This window comes from Moschus berezovskii, chromosome X, assembly GCF_049115385.1.
Source record: "Moschus berezovskii isolate FMDL1 chromosome X, NW_MosBer_1.0, whole genome shotgun sequence".
Taxonomy (NCBI): domain Eukaryota; kingdom Metazoa; phylum Chordata; class Mammalia; order Artiodactyla; family Moschidae; genus Moschus; species Moschus berezovskii.
Genome location: NC_142488.1, coordinates 3,356,894 through 3,381,349, shown reverse-complemented (window position 1 = coordinate 3,381,349; position 24,456 = coordinate 3,356,894). Strand labels below are relative to the sequence as shown.

General features: G+C 41.9%; 1 protein-coding gene across 1 annotated transcript in view; it reads left to right on the top strand.

Annotated features, from left to right (window-relative positions):
• The first annotated feature begins 173 nt into the window (after positions 1-173).
• Positions 174-24,456, top strand: part of LOC148773199 (odorant-binding protein-like) — a 38,494-nt gene continuing 14,211 nt past the window's right edge. The window contains exons 1-3 of the mRNA XM_088833999.1: positions 174-251; positions 722-861; positions 6,636-6,703. Of these exons, the coding sequence (XP_088690125.1) occupies positions 174-251; positions 722-861; positions 6,636-6,703 (286 nt within the window). The remainder of the gene's footprint in view (positions 252-721; positions 862-6,635; positions 6,704-24,456) is intronic.

Here is a 24,456-nt window from a genome sequence, read left to right as displayed (position 1 = left end):
AGGATACTGAAGGTGCCTTATGTTTTAACTGTGGTCATAGGAGAAACAAGCATTGGTTCATGATGTGTCACGCCAACAGATGCAGGCTACAAAAGTGGCAGCACTTTTGCATCCTTTCCAACCACTGGGACACCCTCAGCTTCTAGAGAAGAAGGGCCACTAGATTCAACAAGATGAAGGCTCTGCTGTTCAGTCTTGTCCTCGGTCTGCTTGTTGCCAGTCAAGCTGAAGCTCAGACAGACGCCTCACAGGTACCAGGGCATTTGAACGGTGGTCCAAGCTTGGGAGGGGTTCTTAGGTGTATCCGTGTGAGTGTCCTTTTCGAGGTTGGTCATGCGGACTGCTAAGTCTCGCCATCTCCCTGCAACTGAAAATTGCTCCATTCACTGGCTCTATGCCTGCTGTTTGTGATGTCTGTATCATCTCCACCATCCATTCATCGGCTCTCATATATGTTCACTACTCTTGCAAAACCGAAGGATGGTCTCACAGGTGTTGTATTGGGTCTCTTGCATTTGACAACATAGCTCAAGCTATCTCAGTAATACCTCAATTATTTCCTTTATCTGACATGAGTTTTCACATGATTTTATACCTAGGGCTGTGTTCATAAAGATAAGTAACTTCTGCTAAGTGAAAAGGCAGAGAACCTCCTGAGGGATGATTTCGGGCAGAATTTACAGAGATGGACTAAGATTTCTGAAGGGAATTTTGATTTTAGTTTACAGGAAGATGGTTAACCCAATACACATCAGCCAGTAACAAAGAGAAGATCACCGAGGGGGCGCCATTCCATGCTTTCATGCGTTACCATGAGTTTGATGAAGAAAATGGAACAATACTGATGCACTTTTATCTCAAGTAAGTAAAAGTCACCCAAAAGGAAAACACCTGTAAACTCTGGGCTGAGGGAGTGTGTCTCTTCCCCGTCTGAGGGCAACTCTCTGGGTGATGTTGAGAGGAAGGCGCCCTGAGCTGTGGGGCTGAGCAGGTTCTCTGAACTGGGGTCGGAGGTCAGTTCCCCTTTGGACCTCCAGGGAATGTCCTGAAAATTCTGCGTAGAGAGGGAACCCAGAAGCTCCACTGGCATCAACTCATTAAAGGAAAGAAGTACAGAGCAGAGGGAAGAGGCTGGTGTCCTGGAACCCACAGTCCCCACGAGGGGCTTGATCTCTTCCTGAAGAATTTGAAAGAGACGTTTCCCACTGAGCTGAGAAGTGAGAGCAGGGGGAGAGCACACAGTGAGCTCTGCCCTCGGGGAGTCCTCACTTGATATTTCATCTTCCCTGAGTTTCCCAAAGCCGTCAGAGTCCCTAGTGACTTTTCCAAGTTCCTTCCCAGGCGCTTGCCATTGCGCGTGAAAGCAGTGTGATCATTGGGTCAGGAAGATCCTCTGGAGGAGGAAATGTTGACCCACTTCAGTATTCTTGCCTGGAGCATCCCATGGACAGAGATGCCTGCTGGGCTATAGTCAAAGGGGTCACAAAGGGTCAGACAGAACTGAGCAACCAAGCACACACGGACACAGATCCAAGTACCTTTTATGGAATGTCCACTATACTGCAGATGGTTTCCTAGGAACATGCAAAGTATGGCAGAAAACAACACATTTGTTCAGCAATTATCCCCCACCCAACCCCATCCAAAAAAAAAAAAAAAACAAACCAGAACTTGTAAACTCAGGTATGCATTGTGAGGAATAAAAATATTAATAATAGAAGCAACTAAACATTTTATGCTTGGAGATATTGCTTTATAAATATATATAACAGATTATATTTTCTATATAACCATATGTTTCATAGCATCATTTCAGTCTCTCAGTCTTGTCCGACTCTTTGTTACCCCATGGACTGCAGCAAGCCAGGCCTCCCTGTCCATCACCAACTCCCACAACGTGCTCAAACTCATGTCCATTGAGACGGAGATGCCATTCAACCATCTCATCCTCTGTCATCCCATTCTCTTCCTGCCCTCAGTATTTTCCAGCATGAGGTTCTTTTTCAAGGAGTCAGTTTTCTGCATCAGGTATCCAGAGTATTGGAGTTTCAGCTTAGCATCAGCCTTCCCAATGAATATTCAGGACTGATTTCTTTAGGATGGACTGGTTGGATCTCTTTGCAGTCCAAAGGATTCTCAAGAGTCTTCTCTGACACCACAGATCAGAAACATTAATTCTTCGGCACTCAGTTTTTTTTTACCGTCCAAGCCTCCCATTCATACACGACTACTGGACAAACCATAGCCTTGACTAGATAGACCTTTGTTGGCAAAGTAATATCTCTGCTTTTTAATATGCCGTCTGCGTTGGTCATAACTTTCCTTCCAAGGAGTAAGCATCTTGTAATTTCATGGCTGCAGTCAGCATCTACAGTGATATTGGAGCCCAGAAAAATAAAATCTAACACTGCTTCCACTGCTTTCCCATCTATTTGCCATGAAGTAATGGGACCAGATGCCATGATCTTAGTTTTCTGAATGTGGACCTATAAGCCAACTTTTCCACTCTCCTCTTTCACTTTCATCAAGAGGCTTTTTAGTTCCTCTTTACTTTCTGCCATAAGGGTGGTGTGTGCTGCATATATGAGGTTATTGATATTTCTCCCGCCAATCTTGATTCCAGTGTGTGCTTCTTCCAGCCCAGCGTTCCTCATGATGTACTCTGCATATAAGTTAAATAAGCAGGGTGACAGTATACCGCCTTGACGTACTCCTTTTCCTAATTCGAAACAGTCTGTTGTTCCATGTCCAGTTCTAACTGTTGCTTCCTGACCTGCATACAGGTTTCTCAAGAGGCAGGTCAGGTGGTCCGGTGTTCCCATCTCTTAAAGAATTTTCCACAGTTTATTGTGATTCACACAGTCAAAGGATTTGGCATAGTCAGTAAACTAGAAACATGTTTTTCTGGAGCTCTTATGCTCTTTTGATGATCCAACATATGTTGGCAATTTGATCTCTGGTTCCTCTGCCTTTTCTAAAACCTTCTGGAACATCTGGAAGTTCACGGTTCATGACTTGTTGAAGTCTCTCTTGGAGAATTTTGAACATTACTTTGGTAGTGTGTAGATGAGTTCAACTGTTTGGTAGTTTGAGCATTCTTTGCTATTCCCTTCCTTTGGCATTGGATGAAAGCTGGCATTATTCCTGTCCTGTGGCCACTGCTGTGTTGTTCAAACTTATTGCCATATTGAATGCAACACTTTCATAGCATCGTCGTTTAGTATTTGAGATAGCTCAACTGGAATTCCATCACATCCACTAGCTTTGTTCACATTGATGATTCCGAAGGCCCACTTCACTTCACATTCCTGCATGTCTGGCTCTAGGTCAGTGATCACACCATCGTGATTATCTGGGCCGATCTCTACTTTTCTTGAAGAGATTGCTAGTCTTTCAAATTATATTATTTTCCTCTATTTCTTTGCACTGATCACTGAGGAAGGCTTTTTTTATCTCTCCCTGCTATTCTTTGGAGCTCTGCATGGAAATGGGTATATCTGTGTTTTTCTCCTTTGCTTTTTGCTTCTCTTCTTTTCACAGCTATTTGTAAAGCCCTTCAGACAGCCATTTTGCTTTTATTCATTTCTTTACCTTGGGGATGATCTTGCTCCCTGTCTCCCATGCAACGTCATCAACCGCCATCCATAGTTCATCAGGCACTCTGTCTATCAGATCTAATCCCTAAAACCTATTTCTCACTTCCACTGTTTAATCATAATGGATTTGATTCAGGTCATATCTGAATGGTCTATTGGTTTTCCCTACATTCTTCAATTTAAGTCAGAATTTGGCAATATGGAGTTCATGATCTGAGCCACAGTCAGCTCCCGGTCTTCTTTTGCCGGAATGTATACAGCTTCTCCATCTTTGGCTGAAATAACATAATCTATCTGACCTCAGTGTTGGCCATCTGGTGATGTCCACGTGTAGAGTCTTCTCTTGTGCTGGTGGAAGACGCTGTTTGCTATGACCAGTTCGTTCTCTTCGCAAAGCTCTATTAGACTTTGCCCTGCTTCATTCTATATTGCAAGGACAAATTTGCCTGTTATGCCAAGTGTTTCTTGATTTCCAACTTTTGCATTCCAGTCGCCTATAATGAAGAGGACATCTTTTTAGGATGTTAGTTCTAAAATGTCTTGTAGGTCCTCATGAAACCGTTCTATTTCAGCTTCTTCAACGTTACACGTTGGGGCATAGACTTGGATTACCATACTATTGATTGTTTTGCCTTGGAAACTAACAGAGATCATTCTGTCGTTTTGGGGATTACATCCAATTTCTGCATTTCGGACTCTTTTTTTGACTATGAGGGCTACTCCTTTTCTTCTAAGGGATTCCTGCCCACAGTAGTAGATATAATTGTCATCTGAGGTTAATTCACCCATTCCAGTCCATTTTAGTTCACTGATTTCTAGAATGTCGACATTCACTTTTGCCATCTCCTGTTTGACCACTTCCAATTTGCCTTGATTCATGGACCTAACATTCCAGGTTCCTATGCAATATTGTTCTTTACAGCATTGGACCTTGCTTCTATCACCAGTAACATCCTCAAATGGGTATTGGTTTTGCTTTTGCTCCATCCCTTTATTCCTTCTATAGTTATTTCTCCACTGAGCTCCAGTAGCATACTGGGCACCTACTGACCTGGGGAATTCCTCATTCAGTATCCTATCATTTTGCCCTTTGTTACTGTTCATGGGGTTCTCAAGGCAAGTATACTGAAGTGGTTTGCCATTCCCTTCTCCAGGGGACCTAACATTCCAGGTTCCTATGCAATATTGTTCTTTACAGCATTGGACCTTGCTTCTATCACCAGTAACATCCTCAAATGGGCGTTGTTTTTGCCATCCGTTCATTCTTTCTGGAGTTATTTCCCTACTGATCTTCAGTAGCATATTGGGCACCTACCGACCTGGTGAGTTCACGTTTCAGTGTCCTATATTTTGCCTTTTCATACTGTGCTTTATCTTTTTCTTACTCATCATTAATGTCTATACCTAGAGCCACAGGAAGGAACAGATCTGCATATTTTAAACTTTTCTGGCTCTTCAGTAAGAAAATTATGCACTCTGAATCATGTTCCCCACCTTCCCTCTCTCAGCACAAAGTTTAAAGCAGTTATCAGTGTCTGCATATGCAAGGAATCACGTTTTCCAAGCCAAATGAAAGGAGTTTGTCTGCTCAGATAAAATGTTGTGTATTTGCAGTTATGTTGGATAATTGCTGTGTTCCCACTTTGTGGTTGGTTTTCAGTGAGTTCAATGCATTTCAATTCCCTAATGACTAAGAGGGCTTCCCCGATAGCTCAGTTGGTAAAGAATCTGCCTGCAATGCAGGAGACCCTGGTTCAATTCCTGGGTCAGGAAGATGCACTGGAGAAGGGATAGGCTACCAACTCCCGTATTCTGGCCTGGAGAATTCCATGGAATCTATAGTCCATGGGGTCGCAAATAGGTAACATGACTGAGTGACTTGCACTTTCACTTTCAATGACGAAGAACACTCACCACACTTCACTGTGGGCATTCTTTTCCAAGCTGTCTGTTCAGAAATCAATCCAGTCCCTGTAAAGTTATTTCCCTTTTAGTATTTGTTTCATGAAAATTTTTTATACGGGCCAAATACCCCTTTTTCACATACATGTACAGAGGACATATGTGAAGCCATGTACTCCTATTAGAGAGCTGATAATATATACTTATCATATACTATATCCATAAATTTCTTCATGATATCGTACAAGCACCTCATGCGTACTTAAGTGTTTGCTTGTGTAAGTGTCCGTGTGAGTGGGAAATGTGTCTGTATACAGACTTGTGTCTTTCAAGTTTAATCCTCATATGGTATTGTGATGGAGGAAGAGTGTGCGTTTGGAGAAAATTAAACTTTTTTAAAATTTTATGATTTGGGGCTCTCATGTTGTCTAATGAGGGCTTCCCTGGGGGCTCTTATATTGTGTAATAAAGCCTGGTGGATTTCATGCTGTCTAACAAGGCCTGGTGGCTCTCATATTGTCTAATAAGGGCTTTCCCTGCTGTCTCACAGGGTAAAGAATCTCCTGTAATGCAGGAGACCAGGATTCGATCTCTGGGTCAGGAAATTCCCATGGAGAAGGAAATGGCAACCCACTCCAGTCTTCTTGCCTGGAGTTTCACACAGACAGAGAAGGAGACTGGTGGGCTACAGTCCATTGGTTCGCAGAGAGTCAGACACAACTGAGTGACAAACTCTTTCCCTGTCATTCTCTAATGAATCACTGCCAGGGTTGTGACCATGCTCAAGGTTTGTCTTGATGGCTAAGCATCTCAGTTTTCAGAAACCATATAAAGGAAAAGTTCATTCTTTTTCTTTCTTCCTAAAATTCTAGATTTCGCCATGTTTATTGCTTTACACACGACCTGCTTTGTGTCTGTGGTTATTTTTGGAAATACTAGTCAGATTTAGTGTGTAGACAAATCATCCCTGCCACTTGATTATTACTGGATCTGAGACAACATGTTTTATCTCTTTTGAAGGTCAAATTGTTTACCAGCACTGAGGTGATACCTGACACATATTCTTGGGTGACATACAGAAAGAATCCAAATTTTTATTATGGTGATCAACCAACATGAATATATTTTGTTTTTAAGGAAGAATGGAGAATGCATAGAAAAATATGTCTCAGGCACAAAGGAAGGAAACGTTTATGCTATTGACTGTAAGTATGAATGTTTCACTGGAAAGATTATGTTCAGGTAGAAATCTTGGTCTCAGCTTTCTTCACTAACCCCATACACCTGAATTCTACTCCCACTAAAAATCAGAGGTCAGGGACTGGATAGCCTTCCCTCAACGGAGTGTTACTCAGCGAGACCAGATCCAGTCATCCTAGACTGAGAAGTTAAATGGGTCTTAGGAAGCATTATAAAACAACGCTAGTGGAGGTGACAGAATTCAAGCTGTGCTCTTTAAAATCCTAAAAAGTGATGCTGTTAAAGGGCTGCAAGCAATGTGCCAGCAACTTTGGAATCCTTGGCAGTGGCCACAGAACTGGAAACGGTCAGTTTCCATTTCTATCTCCAAGAAGGACCATGACAAAGAATGTTCAAACTACCGCACTGCTGTGCTCATTTCACATGCGAGCAAGATAGTGCTCAAGATCCTTCAAGTCAAGATTCAGCGGTACATGATCGGACAACTTCCAGAAATATAGGCTTGATTAAGAAAAGGTAGAATAACCCGATCAAATTGTCAACATTCAGTGGGTCATGGAGCGAGCAAGGCAATTCCAGAAAAAACAATTTTTTTTCTGCTTCATTGACTATGGTAAAACTTTTGACTTTGTGGATCACAGCAAACTGTGGAAAATTCTTCAAGATATGGTAATCCTGGATTGCCTTACCTGGCTTCAGAGAAACCTGTATGTGTATCAGTCAGCAATAGTGAGAAATGGACATGGAACAACAGAATGGTTCAACATTGGGAAAAGAATACAAGATAGTATATACGGTCATGCGACTTCTATAACATATATACAGAGTACATCATGCTGAGTGTCAGGCTGGATGAATGACAAGCTGGAATCAAGATTGCTGGAAGAAATAGCAACAGCATCAGATATGCAGATGATACAACTTTATGGAATAGAGTGAAGAGGAACTGAAGAGCCTCATGTTAACGGTGCAAGAGGAGACTGAAAAAGCTGGTCTCAAACTCAACATTCAACAACTCTAAGATCATGGCCTCTGGTCCTCTCACTTTAAGGCAAATAGAAAGTGCAAGAGTGGACGCAGTGACAGGTTTTATCTTCTTGGGCTCGAAAATCTCTGAGGATTGTGGCTGCAACCACATAATTAAAGACAATTGATACTGGGAAGGACAGCTATGACAACCCGAAACAGCTTATGAAAATGCAGAGACATCACTTTACCAACAAAGGTCGTTTTACTCAATTGAATATATATATGTATGTATATATATATACATATTTTTTTTTGCCGTATTTATGTGTGGATTTGCGAGTTGGACCATAAAGAAGGCTGCGCACCAAAGAACTGACGCTTTTGAATGGTGATGCTGGAGAAGACCCTTGAGAGTCCCTTGGACTGCAAGGAGATCCAACCAGTCCATCCTAAAGGAAATCAGTCCTGAATATTTTTTGGAAGGATGATGCTGCAGCTGAAGTCCCAGTGCTTTGGCCACCTGATGTGAAGAACTGACTCATTGCAAAAGACCCTGATGTTGGGAATATTTGAAGGCTGGAGGAGAAGGGGATGACAGAGGATTAGATGGCTGGATGGAATTATCGGCTCAAAGTGCATGAATTTGAGAAATTCTGGAAGATCATGGAGGACAGGGAACTTGGTGTGGTACAGTTCATGGGGTCATGGAGAGTCAGACATGACATAGCGATTTAATATCAACAAGAAGGATGTGGTAAACATGAGTGTATATCGATTTTGTAGGATTCTCACAGATAATTATCAACAGGTTTATGAACTGAGGTCTCGGGGTCCCGCTCACCACAACAAGACTGTACTCCACCGTCACCACAAGTGGAAAAAGCCCATGGGCAGCAGGGAAGACTCAGCCAATCAAAAATAAATAAATAAACAGAAATCAGAAAAAGAATCTGTTAGGTTTATCAGCACACACGTTCTATAAAGCATCTTAGGCTTCTCAGAACACACATTCTATAAAGCATCTTAGTAAGACAGCAAGGAGTGGCTGGTTATTTGTAGGAAAAGTTGGGGATGAGGAAAATCATACCTCCTTCTGTGTCCATGGTTAACGGAGGCATTCTGTGCACACATGAATTGAGTGGGTCCATACACGATGGACCGTTCTTCATGCCCGCCGTGTGTCACAATAATGTAACTGACAAGTTAAGGTTTGGCTGCTTGTATCTTTTCTCTCTCACACAGATGAGGGTCGCAATGAATTTCAACTCATTAGTGGGGACGAGAACACTGTCTTAGTGTATAATATCAACGTGGATGGACATGGCAAGGAGACAGAACTGGTGGGATTATTTGGTAGGTATGATATTCTAAAATTCCCATAACCACTGTCATGTAACAGGTACACTGTCGGGACTTTCATTCAGAATATCAGGAGGTGCTGACAGTATTCCATATTCAGGGTGCAAGGCCTGCGTGTTGATGCTCACCAAATTAAGGATCCTGGAAGGTAATTTACCAAGAAACAGGAGGCCATAGGGTGCAGAACATCACATCGGGCATTTCACAATGATTCTTATGTGTTGAAATCTTAAAAAATGAAGTTTTACTAGAATATTTTATTTTACATATGTCAAAAATTTCAAGCCATGTCTGTAATGAGGCTGACTTTATTTCATGTTTAAAATTTTATTTATTTTTTAATTGAAGGATAACTGCTTTATAGATTGTACTGTTTTCTGCCAAATACCAACATGAATCAGCCATAGGTATACATATGCTTGTGTGAAAGTTGCTCAGTCATGTATGACTCTTTGTGACCCCATGGACTATACAGTCCATTGAATTCATCAGGTCAGAATAATGGAATTGGTAGCCTTTCCCTTCTCCAGGGTAACTTCCCAACACACAGATCAAACCCAAGGCTCCCACACTGCACGAGAGTTCTTTACTAGCAGAGTCACAGGGAAGTCAATAGATATATATATATATGTCCCTTCCATATTGAAACTGCCTCCTATCTCCCTCCCAACCCTCTAAGTTGAGATAGATCCCCTGTTTGAGTTCCCTGAGACATACAGCAAATTCCCATTGGCTACCTATTTTTCATATGTCCATGTCATTTTGCATATTTCTCTGTCCGTACATTTTACCGTCTCCTCCCCTCTCCACATGCACATAAGTCTCTCCTCTATGACTGATTCTCCACTGATGCCCTGCAAATAAATCCATTATCAGTACCATCTTTCTAAATAAGTCCTTTATCAGTACCATCTTTCTAGATTCCATAGATATGCAGATTCCATATGTATGTGTTAGAATACAATATCAGTTTTCTGATACACTGTAAGCCTGGGAACACTTGTAAGATAAACCTTTGACCTGTTCCATGTTTCAAATGCATTGTTCTTATCAACACTGATATCACCCCCTCAAGTAACCACACAGGAACACTAAGAGGTGTGTGTGCCATGGGGACAACAGATGTCTATTTCAGAAAAGGTTACTGGGTAGAATAGTAGGTTCATGAAAGAGTAAATCACGCCCTGTTATTATGTGTGATCAGGTGAATGTGTTCATGGAAGGAGAGGAAGGTGGTTCCTACTAAGCCTGGTGTACAAACAGATATGAGAGGCAGGTATATACGCAAGGAAGATGAGACAAGTAAGTAGGTTCCATAGTAGGATGGGCTCAGCCCCAAATTCATGAAGATCCTGGCAAGTTTTTGGGGTCCAGCTCCTGATGCTGAGGAGTAAGGTGTCCTACTAACCAAGTTGGACTGGGGTCAATTCTTAAGACAAAAGCACATGTTTGTGTCATGGGAACCATTGAGAGCTCTTGGATTCTACAAGTGAACATCTGATTGTCACGTTTCATTTCTTCTTCTATAGATTCAGAAAAATCCGTGGGTTCCCAGGGGTCGACAATTCTGTTTTTTGTTCGGTGATTTTACCGGCAAAGGAAATAATGTAGACTCAAAATACAAAGAGAAGTTCAACAACGCGGTGAGAGAAAAAGGGATTCCAGAAGAAAATGTCCTGAACTTCATCGACATTGGTAAAGGAATTAAATTTTTTCCCTACACATACAATTCACCTGGTGTGTATAAACCAGAGAACAAGTCAACTTATTCAAAATGTCTTCTTCCACAAGTAATCTCTTTTAAGATCCGTTATTAAAACAAAGGAAGGAAGGAACGAAGAAAACTTGGAAATGCTGGGAAATGTTAGTAATCGGTGGCTCTTTCATTTCTCCCATTTTGTTTTTCCCTAGATAACTGTCCAGAGGAGTGAAAAAAAGTGACTCTGACACTTTTGTAAGTAAACACAGTCCATTATTAACGCTGCCCTATTCAGATGAAGCAATAAGTAACACTGTTATTCATATTTGTGAAATGTTAGTTCCACCACTTTAAATGTATCACTAAAGAATTTTTTGTTCAATAATATCACTGCTCTTGAGCCATATTATTGAAAGCACTTTGATTAATTAACGCCAAGCAGCTGTGGTGAGAGAGTCTTATCCTGCAGAAATCTTGCAGACCAGAGTCATCTGACAGAAGCAGGAATCCTCATGAGTTGGTGGAAATTATTAGTGTTCCCATCAGTCCTGACCTCGTGGTTGTCCCCACACATTCCTCCCCCAAGAGAATCGGTATGAAACAGAGCTCTGCTTCCCTGAAGCACGGCTTCCCTGATACCTCAGTTGGTAAAGAAACCGCCTGCAATGCAGGAGACCCCGGATCGATTCCTGGGTCTGGAGGATCTGCTGGAGAAAGGAAAGGCTACCCACTCCAGTATTCTTGGGCTTCCCTTGTGGCTCAGTGGGGGAGACCTGGGTTGGATCCCTGGGTTGGGAAGATTCCTTGGAGAAGGGAAAGGCTTCTCCAGTATACTGGTGTGGTGAGTTCTATGGACTGTCGTGGTCCATGGCATTACAAGGAGTTGGAGATGACCGAGAGACTTCCACTTTCACACTTTCCGCAAGACCACTGTTTGATCTCATATGATTCCGAAAGAAACAGTAGATGCCTTCCCAACACACTGTCTGAAACATGCATTAGCGATGTATTCCTACTCAGATGTTCCAAAAGGGAGATATTTAAGCTTTCTAAACTAATACAATCTCCAGAAAGGACACTGATCTAAGCTAAATTATGGCGTTTAATGCTCTGTTGAGAAAGAATCTTAACAAAAATAGTGACTAAAAGCACGAGCAGATGTGGTACCTATAGTCAATGGAACATTTCTCAGCCAGAAAAAGAAGCAACTACCTCTATTAACAGCAACATGGATGCACAAGTCAGAAAGAGAAAGAACAATGCCAGAAATATCACTTATAGTCTTCAGTTTAGTTCACTACCTGTCATATCCAACTCTTTGTGACCACATGGATTGCCGTAATCCAGGCCTCCCTGTCCATTATGAACTCCCGAAATTTGCTCTAACTCATGTCCATTGAGTCAGTGATGACCTCCAACCATCTCATCCTTTCTCGTCCCCGTCTCCAAACCCTCCAATCATCCCCAGCACCAGGATGTTTTCAAATAGGTCATTTATTCGCATTACGTGGCCAAAGTATTGGAGTTATAGCTTCTACATCAGCACTTCCAATGAATATCAAGACTGATTTCCTTTAGAATGAAATGGTTGGATCTCCTTGCAATCCAAGGGACTCTCAAGAGTCTTCTCCAACTCCACAGTTCAAAAGCATCAATTCTTTGGCGCTAATCTTTCTTTAGAGTCCACCTTTCATTTTAGTGTAGATAAAATGACATGGTTCAGATGGTCACAAATTTGCCAACAATGCAGGAGACCCACATTCGATCCCTGTTTCAGGAAGATCCCCTGGAGACTAAAATGGCAACACACTCCAGTATTCTTAACTGGAGCATCTCCATGGACAGAAGAACCTGGTGGGCTACAGTCCAAGGGGTCACGGAGAGTTGGACACGACTAAGTGACTTTCACTTTCTCATAGATATCACTTCTGCTTGGAATCTAAACCATGACATGGAGGGATTTATTTACAAAACAGAAACAGGCTCACAGACGTGGACAACAGACTTGTGGTTGTCAATTCGGAGGGACTTGGGGAAGAGAAGAGTCGGGAGGTTTGTGCTTGAAAACAGAAAGTGAAAGTAAAGGCTAGTTGCTCAGTCATATCCAAACCTCTGTGACCCCATGCACCATAGTCTTCCAGACTTCACTGTGCATGGGATCCTGCAGGTAAAAATACTGGCGAGGGTAGCCATTCTATCATATATAGGATCTCACCAACACAGGGATCGAACCTGGGTCTCCTGAATTGTTTGCAGATACCTTACACTCTGAGAAGTGTGGGGTTATTAGATACAAACTATTATATACAGTATGGATAGAGAACAGTTTTCAACTGCACAGCACAGAGGACTGTACGCAATACTCTGTAAAACCTAAATGGGAAAGGAATCAGAAAAATAATAGATACTAATTTTTGTATGTATAATTACTTGGCTGTAAACCTGAAATCAATGCAACATTGATAATCAACTATACTCTAATATTTAAAAAAGTAAAGAATTTAATTCTTGAAGACCCAAAAGACAAAACTTACAGTATTTGATTTGTCTGCTGCAATTACCAAGCCTTAAAATCATCACTAGATGAAAATGTACATGCATTGGGAAATCATTATTCATAGAATCAATCCCCAAAGAAATTTCCAACCTTGTGTCCATCCTAGGGACAATTCCACAGGGAACTTACTGTCACAGAGGTCTGGAGTGCTGACATCCAGCTGGAGTTGTACACTGGCTCAGCGACCAGCTCCCTGTACCCTGAACAGCTGACTGCTTGAGGCCTACCCCTGTCAGCCATCACACGGTCAACTCTACTAAACGTCTGGTTCTGTTTTATTCACCTACAGAAAGATTCACTGAGACCAGACATGTCCTTGTCTCTGTGGAATCAAGATCAAAAACACGAAGACTTTCCTGATTCCTGATTAACATGATCCTGCTCTCTTCACACTCACACTCCCTCTCACATCGTATTGTTCCCCATCACTGCATCATGTCTTGATTCGTGTTATTTGATTGCTGAGGGTTTAAATAAATCGATTGAATATCTGCCTTGCACATGCATGACTGTGCAAAAGTCAACTCATTTAAAACACACAAATGTCCACATTAAGTATCCAGGAAACTGTGCCTTTCACAGGACAGGGGTTCATCAGAGACACTCCTTATGTAGATTTGGTAGACATGCCTTCAGGTGTCCAGGCAAGAGGGAGAAAGGAGACTAAAGCATCATGGGTCAGAGTTATGGATCCTCCACCATACGGGCTTCTCTGATGGATCAGATGGTAAAGAATCTGCCGGCAATGCAGAAGACCCAAGGTCTATCCTTGAATGAGGGAGATCCTCGGGAAGAGGAAACGGTAACACACTCCAGTGAAGAATGCCATGGACGGAGGAGCCTGGTTGGCTACAGTCCATAGCATCCTAAAGAGATGGACAGGCCTGAGCGACTAACACTTTCACTTCCAGGGTACTGTATGGAAGGGGTCAGTCTGATCAACGGAGAATGCCTAAAATGCATCCTATTCATTCCCAAGAAAGGAACATACATTCCACTCACTAAGGCTTGTGCACGGAAAGCGCAGGATGACATTAGTATTCAGTTCAGTTCAATCGCTTAGTCGTGGCCGAATCTTTGTGACCCTATGAATCGCAGCACCCAGGTCTCCCTGTCCATCACCGACTCCCGGAGTTCACCCAAAGTCATGTCCATCGAGTCGGAGATGCCATCCAGCCATCTCATCCTCTGTCTTCCCCTTCTCCTCCTGCCCCCAATTACTCCCACCATAATCAACTCTTCACATGAGGTGGTTAAAATATTGGAGCTTAAACTTCAGCATCAGTCCTTCCAATGAACACTCAGGACTGATCTCATTTAGGATGGACTGCGTGGATCTCCTTGAAGTCCAAGGGACTCTCAAGAGTCTTCTCCAACACCACAGTTCAAAAGCATAAATTCTTCAGTGCTCAGCTCTCTTTTTCAGTACAACTCTCACATCCGTACATGACCACTAGAGGAAACATAGCCTTGACTAGATGGACCTTGGCTGACAAAATAATATCTCTGCTTTTTAATAGGCTATGTAGGTGAGTCATAACTTTCCTTCCAAGGAGAAAGCGTCTTTTCATTTCATGGCTACAGTCACCATCTGCAGTGATTTTGGAACCCAAAAAATAAAGTTTGACACTGCTTCCACTGTTTCCCCATCTAATTCACATGAAGTGATGGAACCAGATGCACTGATTTTGGTTTTCTGAATGTTGAGCTTTTAGCCAACTTTTTCACTCTCCTCTTTCACTTTCATCAAGAGGCTCTTTAGTTCCTCTTCACTTTCTGCCACAATGGTGGGGTCATCTGCTTATCTGAGGTTATTGATATTTGTCCCGACAGTCTTGATTCCAGCTTGTGCTTCTTCCAGCCCAGCATTTCTCATGATGTACTCTGCATTTACGTTATATAAGCAGGGTGGCAATATACAGCCTTGACGGACTCTTTTTCCTTTTGGGAACCAGTCTGTTGTTCCATGTCCAGTTCTAAATGTTGGTTCCTGACCTGCATACAGGTTTCTCAAAAGGCAGGTCAGGTGGTCTGCTATTCCCATCTCTTTCAGAAGTTTCATAGTTTATTCTGATCCACACAGTCAAATGCTTTGGCATAGTCAATAAAGCAGAAATAGATATTTTTCTGGAATTCTCTTGCTTTTTCGATGATTCAGCAGATGTTGGCAATTTGATCTCTGGTTCTTCTGCTTTTTCTAAGACCAGCTTGAACATCTGGAAGTTCACGGTTCACATATTGCTGAAATCTGGCTTGGAGAATTTTGAGCATGACTTTACTAGCATGTGAGATGAGTGCTATTTTGTGGTACTTTCAGCATTCTTTGGCATTATCTTTCTTTAGGGTTGGAATGAAAACTGAGCTTTTTCATTCCTGTGTCCACTGCTGAGTTTTCCCAATTTGCTGGCATAATTAGTCAAGCACTTTCACATCATCATCTTTCAGGATTTCAAAGAGCTCATCCTGAACTCCATCACCTCCACTGGGTTTCTTCTTAGTGAGGCTTCCTAAGGCCCACTTGACTTCACATTCCAGAATGTCTGACTCTATGTGAGTGATCACACCATCGTGATTATCTGGGTCTTGAAGATCTTCTTTGTACAGTTGTTTTATGCATTCTTGCCTCCTCTTCTTAATATCTTCTGCTTCTGTTAGGTCCCTACAATTCCAGTCCTTTCTACAGCCCATCTTTGCATGAAATATTCCCTTGATACCTCTAATTTTCTTGAAAAGATCTCTAGTCTTTCCTACTCTATTGTTTTTCTTTATTCCTTTGCATTGATTACTCAGGAAGTCTTTCTTACCTCTCTTTGCTATTCTTTGGAACTCTGCATTCAGATGCTTATATCTTTCCTTTTCTCCTCTTCCTTTTGCTTCTCTTCTTTTCACAACTATTGGTAAGGCCTCCTCAGACACCTTTTTTTTTTTTCATTTATTTTTCTTGGGGATGGTTTTGCTCCCTGTCTTGAGTACAAGGTCATGAACCTCTGTCCAATGTTCTTCAGTAACTCTGTCTATCAGATCTAGTCCCTTAAATCTATTTCTCACTTCCACTGTGTAATCGTTAGGGATATGATTTAGGTCATTCCTCCCCGTGGTCATATTTGAATCTGATAGTTGGACTGTGATGAAAGCTGATCACCGAAGAATTGATGCCTTTGAACTCTGGTGCTGCAGAAGATGCTTGAGAGTATCTTGGACTGCAAGGATATCCAACCAGTCCATTCTAAAGTAGATCAATCCTGAGTGTTGATTGGAAGGACTGATTCTAAAGCTAAAACTCCAATATTTTGGCCACCTCATGCAACGAGTTGACTCACTGGAAGAATCTGATGTTAGGAAGGATTGGCGGTGGGAGAAGACAGGGACGACAGAGAATGAGATGGCTGGATGGCATCACCGACTTGATGGACATGAGTTTGAGTGAACTCCGGGAGTTGGTGATGGACAGGGAGGTCTGGAGTGCTGTGATTCCTAGGGTCACGACTGAGCGACTGAACTGAACTGAATGGTCAAGTGGTTTTCCCTACTTTCTTCATTTTATGGCTGACTTTGGCAATAAAGAGTTCACGATCTGAGCCACAGTCTGCTGCTGGGCTTGTTTTTGCTGACTGCATAGAGTTTCTCTATCTTTGGCTCCAAAGAATATGATCAATCTGACTTCAGTTTTGACTGTCTGATGATGTCCATGTGTAGGATCTTCTCTTGTATTTTTGGAAGAGGGTACTTGCTATGACCAGTGCATTCTCTGGGCAGAACTCTGTTAGCCTTTGTCCAGCTCCATTCTGTACTCCAAATCAAATGTGCCTGTTACTCCAGGTGCTTTTTGACATCCTACTTTGTCTTCCAGGCCTTACAATGAAAAGGACATCTTTTTTTATTTTGTTAGTTATAGAAGGTCTTGTGGGTCTTCATAGTATTGTTGAACTCTAGCTTCTTCAACATTACTGGTCTGGGCATAGACTTGGATTACCGTGATATTGAATAGTTTCTCTTGGAAATGAACAGAGATCCTTCTGTCGTTTCTGAGACTGCATCCAAGTACCGCATTTTGGACTCTTTGGTTGACTCTGATGGCTGCTCCATTTTCTAAGGGATTCCTGCCCACAGACCTCGATATAATGGTCATCTGAGCTCAATTCACTCAATCCAGTCTATTTTAGTTCGCTGGTTCCTAACATGTCGACATTCACTCTTGCCACCTCCTGTTTGATCACTTCCAATTTACCGTGATTTATGGAACTATCATTCAAGGTTCCTTCAATATTGCTCTTTACAGCATTGGACATTGCTTGTATCACCAGTCACATCCACAGCAGGGTACTGTTTTTGCTTTGGCTCCGTCTCTTCATTCTTTCTGGAGATATTTCTCCATTGATCTCCAGTAGCCTAATGGTCACTTACTGACTTGGGGAGGTGATCGTTCAGTGCCGCATCTTTTTGCCTTTTCTTACTGTTTATGGGGTTCTCTACGCAGGAATTCAGAAGTGGTTTTCCATTCCTTTCTCCAATGGACCGCATTTTGTCATATGTCTCCACCACGCCCTGTCCATCTTGGCTGGCCCTACAGAGCCTGGCTCATATTTCATTGAGTTAGACAAAGTGGTCGTCCATGTGATTAGATTGTTTAGTTTTCTATGATTGTGATTTTTAGTTTATCTGACCTCTGATGGAAAAGGATCAGAAGCTTATGAAAGATTCCTGATGGGATAGTCTCACTGAGGGGGATACTGGGTCATGTTTTGATTGGTGAGACCCTGCTCAGTAAATCTTTAATCCAGGTTTCTGTTGATGGGTGGAGCTGTGTTCCCTCTGGGTCCAAACTATGGTGCAAGTATTGAAGATAATGGTGACCTCCCTCAAATGGTCCCATGCATGTATTGCTAGAGTTCCTGTGCTTAACCCTGAAGCAGGCCACACCAATCCACACTTTCACCCAACAGAGACTCCCAGACACCCACAGGCAAGTCCGGGACAGTCTCCTCTGGGGTCACTGTTCCTTTTTCCTGGGTCCTGGTGCACAAATTCCTGCTGTGCCCTCCAAGAGTCTATTTCGAGTCCTGTGTAAGTTCTGGCCACTCTATCGTGGGGTTAATGGCGGCCTCCTCCAGGAGGAATTATGCCATACCCACACTCAGAGCCCCTGTCCCTTGACACTCCCAGAAGCGTCCTTCTGATGAAGCAGAACAGCCACTACCCTCTTTTTCCATAAGATTGTGGAATGGACTGTGAGAGTGTCGAACTTAGCGAAGAACCAAAGGTGACTCCAGTTGGAACTGTTTCTTTGACTTGCTTTCTGTTGCCATTCTTACTATAATCATACCTTGTGGCCTGCCTCCGAATGCCCTACCCTTCAGCCTGACTGTGAAAGTGCCTTTTCTCAGCTCACAGGGAGATAAACTGACCCTACCCAGCTATGAAAAGAAGAAATTACCCAGGGGAAGGGAACAAGATAGCATAGGAACAGGACGGAGAGACCAATTTCTCCCCCACAAATTCATCAAGAGAACATTTGAACTTGGAGTAAAGTCCACCAAGCAACTTCTGAATGCTGGCAGAGGACATTAGGCACCCAGAAAAGCAGCCCATTGTCTTCAAAATGAGGTAGGAAAAACCAATAGATAAAAAGAGAGACAAAAGAAGTAAGAACAGTGCTCCGTCCAGGCTAGGGAGGCTTTAAAAAGAGAGAAGTTTCCAAACACCAGGAAACACTCACTGGCGAGTCTGTGGCAAGCCTTGGAACCTCAGAGGGCCACATTACCAGCAGGAAAAGAAAGAAAGAATTAAAACCCACAGATTACCCGCCAAACATTAACTCCAAGAGGAGAAGCAGTGCAGACGCCTGCATCCGCCATTAGCAAGACGGGGCTGGGCAGGGAGGGGTTGGCTGAACTGCTTAGAGAGAGGACTGGGCATGAATGCCACAAGAACCATCTGAGAAAACTAACTGGGGATAGCAAAGCAGACTGGGATAGCTTCCCTCGTGAAAAGGTGGAAAGACCTAACCTAAGACTCTGCCAGCCCCGCTCACATAAAAAAGAACCCCATCCCCCACCGAGACAGGCAGGGAGGGCAACCAGAGCCAGAGGGGGCAACCGCGGCCTCAGAAACCCATCCGATACCAAACTGCAGGCTGGCTTTGTTGCTAATCAAGACTTCTTGCGCTCGGGCCGGTAGATATCCACCTCAAAAATTGCGTCGGTTGTACACACAGAAAACCAAATGGCAGAGACTGGGGAGGCCATAACTTACAGAGACCGCACTGACAAAACATCTGGTCACCTGAGCTGCTTGGACCGGGGAAGGCACAAAACGCAGGCCCAACGAAACCTGCGCCTGTGTGGAGTACCCAAGAAACTGAACTTGACCCGCTCAGACCTGGGAAGTGCATACAACCCAGCTCTGGCCTCGGACAGTTCCCAGCAGAGCACCTAGAGACTGTGCATTGTAGACTGGGACAGCACACATGCTGTGAGTGGGGACAAACCCATTGTGGCTGAGACACTGCGAGAACTCCCCACAGACGCCAGAGATATTTGTCTGCAGCGTTCCTCCCTTCCCAGAACAGGACTGACAAACTGACCCTTAAAAAGTGTCCACCACCGCCCCCTAGTGTCAGGGCTGAAATTAGACAGGGAAGAGACCACCAAGCAGAAGCTAATACAGAGGGAACCACCTTGGAAATGACAGATAGAGAAGTCTAGGGGCTACTCCAAGAATAAGACCGAAAACCAGAGGGAAGAGGCTTAAGCCCGAATCCTGAAAATATCAGAGAACTCCTGACCCCAGGGAACATTAATCGATAGGAGCTCATCAACTGCCTCCATACCTACACTAAAACCAAACACCACCCAAGGGTCAACAAGTTCCAGAGCTAGACATACCACGCAAATTCTCCAGCAACACAGGAAAATAGCCCTGAGCTTCAATATACAGGCTGCCAAAAGTCACTCCAAACCCACTGACATCTCATAACTCATTACTGGACAATTCATTACACTCCAGAGAGAAGAAATCCAGCTCCTCTCACCAGAACACTGACACAAGCTGCCCTAACCAGGAAACCTTGACAAGCCACCCAACCAACCCCACACACAGCAAGGAAACTACATAATAAAGAGAACTCCACAAACTGCCAGAAGATGGAAAGACCACCCCAAGCAAAGCAATATAAGCAAGATGAAGAGGCAGAGAAATATCCAGCAAGTAAAGGAACAAGATAAATGCCCACCAATACAAACAAAAGAGGAAGATATAGGGAATCTACCCGATAAAGAATCTTGAATATTGCTGGTGAAAATGATTCAAAATCTTGAAAGCAAAATGGAGTTACAGATAGAAAACCTGGAGAAAAGGATTGAGAAGATGCAAGAAAGATTCCATAAGGATTTAGAGGAAATAAAAAGTCAATATACAATGAAAAATGCAATAGATGAGATCAGAAACACTCTGGAGGGAGCAAACAGTAGAATAACAGAGGCAGAAGACAGGATAAGCGAGCTAGAAGATAGAATTGTAGAAATAAATGAACCAGAGAGGAAAAAAGAAAAACGAATTGATAGAAATGAGGACAATTTTAGAGAACTCTGGGACAATGCTAAACGTCCCAACATTCGAATCATAGGATTCCGAGAAGAAGAAGAAGACAAAAAGAAAGACCATGAGGAGATAATAGTTGAAAACTGTCCTAAAATAGGGAAAGAAATAATCACCCAAGTCCAAGAAACCCAGAGAGTCCCCAACAGGAAAAATCCAAGTAGAAATACCCCAAGACACAAATTAATCAAATTAATAAATATCAAACACAAAGAACAAATATTAAAAGCAGCAAGGGAAAAGCAGCAAATTGCAAATAAGGGGATTCCCATATGGATAACAGCTATTCTTTCAACAGAAACTCTTCAGGCCAGGAGGGAATGGCAAGACATACTTGAAGTGATGAAAGAAGATAACCTACAGCCCAGGTTACTGTACCCAACAAGGATCTCATTCAAATATGAAGGAGAAATCAAAAGCTTTACAGACGGTAAAAGCTGAGAGAATTCAGCATCACCAAAACAGCTCTCCAACAAATGCTAAAGGATCTTCTCTAGACAGCAAGCACAGAAGGGGTGTATAAACTTGAACCCAAAGCAATAAAGAAAATGGCTATGGTATCATACTTATCAATAACTACCTTAAACGTAAATGGGTTGAATGCCTTAAACAAAAGACAAAGGCTGGCTGAATGGATACAAAAACAAGACCCCCATATATGTTGTCTACAAGAGACCCACCTCAAAACGAGGGACACATACAGACTGAAAGTGAAGGGCTGGAAAAAGATATTCCATGCAAATAGAGACCAAAAGAAAGCAGGAGTAGCAATACTCATATCTGATAAAATAGAGATTAAAACAAAGACTGTGAAAAGAGACAAAGAAGAAAACTACATAATGATCAAAGGATCAATCCAAGAAGAATATATAACAATTATAAATATTTATGCACTCAACATAGGAGCACTGCAATATGTAAGGCAATTACTAACAAGTATGAAAGAGGATATTAACAATAATGCAATAATAGTGGGAGAGTTTAGTACCCCACTTACATCTATGGATAGATCAACTAAACAGAAAATTAACAAGGAAACACAAACTTTAAATGATACAATAGACCAGGTAGACTTAATAGATATCTATAGGTCATTTCACCCCAAAACAATGAATTTCACCTTTTTCTCAAGCGCACACGGAACCTTTTCCAGGATAGATCACATCCTGGGCCATAAATCTAGCCTTGGTAAATTAAAAAACATTGAAATCATTCCAAAAATCTTTTCTGACCACAATGCAGTAAGATTAGATCTCAATTACAGGAGAAAAACTATTAAAAATGCCAACAAATGGAGGCTGAACAACACGCTGCTGAATAATGAACAAACCACAGAAGAAATCAAAAGAGAAATCAAAATATGCATAGAAATGATGAAAGTGAAAACACGACAACCCAAAACGTCTGGGACACTGTAAAAGCAGTGCTAAGGGGAAGGTTCAGAGCAATACAGGCACACCTCAAGAAACAAGAAAAAAGTCAACAAAATAACCTAACCCTACATCTAAAGAAACTAGAAAAGGAAGAAATGAAGAACCCCAGGGTTAGTAGAACGAAAGAAATCTGAAACATTAGGGCAGAAATGAATGCAAAAGAAGGAAAAGAGGCCATAGCAAAAATCAACAAAACCGAAAACTGGTTCTTAGAGAGGGTAAATAAAATTACAAACCACTAGCCAGACTCATCAAGAAACAAAGAGAGAAGAACCAAATCAATAAAATTAGAAGTGAAAATGGAGAGATCACAACCAACAACACAGAAATACAAAGGATCATTAGAGAATACTATCAACAATTATATGCAATAAAATGGACAACTTGGAAGAAATGGACAAAGTCTTAGAAAAGTACAACTTTCCAAAACTGAACCAGGAAGAAACAGAAAATCTGAACAGACCCATCACAAGCATAGAAATTGAAACGGTAATCAGAAATCTTCCAGCAAACAAAAGCGGAGGTCCAGACGGCTTCACAGCTGAATTCTACCAAAATTTTAGAGAAGAGCTAACACCTATTCTACTCAAACTCTTCCAGAAAATTGCTGAGGAAGGGAAACTTCCAAACTCATTCTAAGTGGCCACCATCACACCAATCCCAAAACCTGGTAAAGATCCCACATAAAAGGAAAACTACAGGCCAATATCACTGATGAACATAGATGCAAAAAGCCTTCACAAAATTCTAGCAATCAGAATCCAACAGCACAATAAGAAGATCATACATCATGAACATATGGGCTTTATCCCAGGGATGCAAGGATTCTTCAATATTCGCAAATCAATCAACGTAATACACCACATTAACAATCTGAAAAATAAAAATCATATGATTATCTCAATAGATGAAGAGAAAGCCTTCGACAAAATTCAACATCCATTTATGATAAAAACCCTCCAGAAGTTGGGAAAAGAAGAAACATATCTCAACATAATAAAAGCTATATATGACAAACCCACAGCAAACATTATCCTCAATGGTGAAAAACTGAAAGCATTTCCCCTAAAGTCAGGAAAAGACAAGGGTGCGCACTCTCACCACTACTATTCAACATAGTTTAAGAAGCTTTGGCCACAGCAGTCAGAGCAGAAAAAGACATAAGAGGAATCCACATTGGAAAAGAAGTAAAACTTTCACTGTTCGCTGATGACATGATCCTCTACACAGAAAACCCTAAAGACTCTACGAGAAAACTACTAGAGCTAATCAATGAATACAGTAAAGTTGCAGGATATAAAATTAACACACAGAAATCCCTTCATTCCTATACACTAATAATGAGAAAATAGAAAGAGAAATTAAGGAAACTATTCCATTCACTGTTGCAACGAAAAGAATAATATACTTAGGAATATATCTACCTAAAGAAACAAAAGACCTGTACATAGAGAACTATAAAACCCTGGTGAAAGAAATCAGAGAGGACACTAATAGATGGAAAAATATACCATGTTCGAGGATTGGAGAAAAAATATTGTGAAAATGAGTATACTACTCAAAGTAATTTATACATTCAATCCAATGTCTATCAAGCTACCAACGATATTTTTCACAGAGCTAGAACAAATAATCTCACAATTTGTATGGAAATACAGAAAACCTCGAATAGCCAAAGCAATCTTGAGGAAGAAAAATGGAACCGGGGGAATCAACCTGCCAGACTTCCGGCTGTATAACAAAGCCACAGTCATCAAGACAGTATGGTACTGGCAGAAAGACAGAAATATAGATCAATGGAACAAAATAGAAAGCCCAGAGATAAATCCAGGCACTTATGGACACCTTATCTTTGACAAAGGAGGCAAGAATATAAAATGGAGTAAAGACAGTATCGTTAACAAGTGATACTGGGAAAACTGGTCAGCCACTTGTAAAAGAATGAAACCAAAACACTTCCTAACACCATACACAAAAATAAACTCCAAATGGATGAAATATCTCAATGTAAGACCAGAAACTATAAAACTCCTAGATGAGAACATAGGCAAAACACACTCCGACATAAATCACAGCAGGATCCTCCATGACCCACCTCCCAGAATATTGGAAATAAAAGCAAAAACATACAAATGGGACCTAATT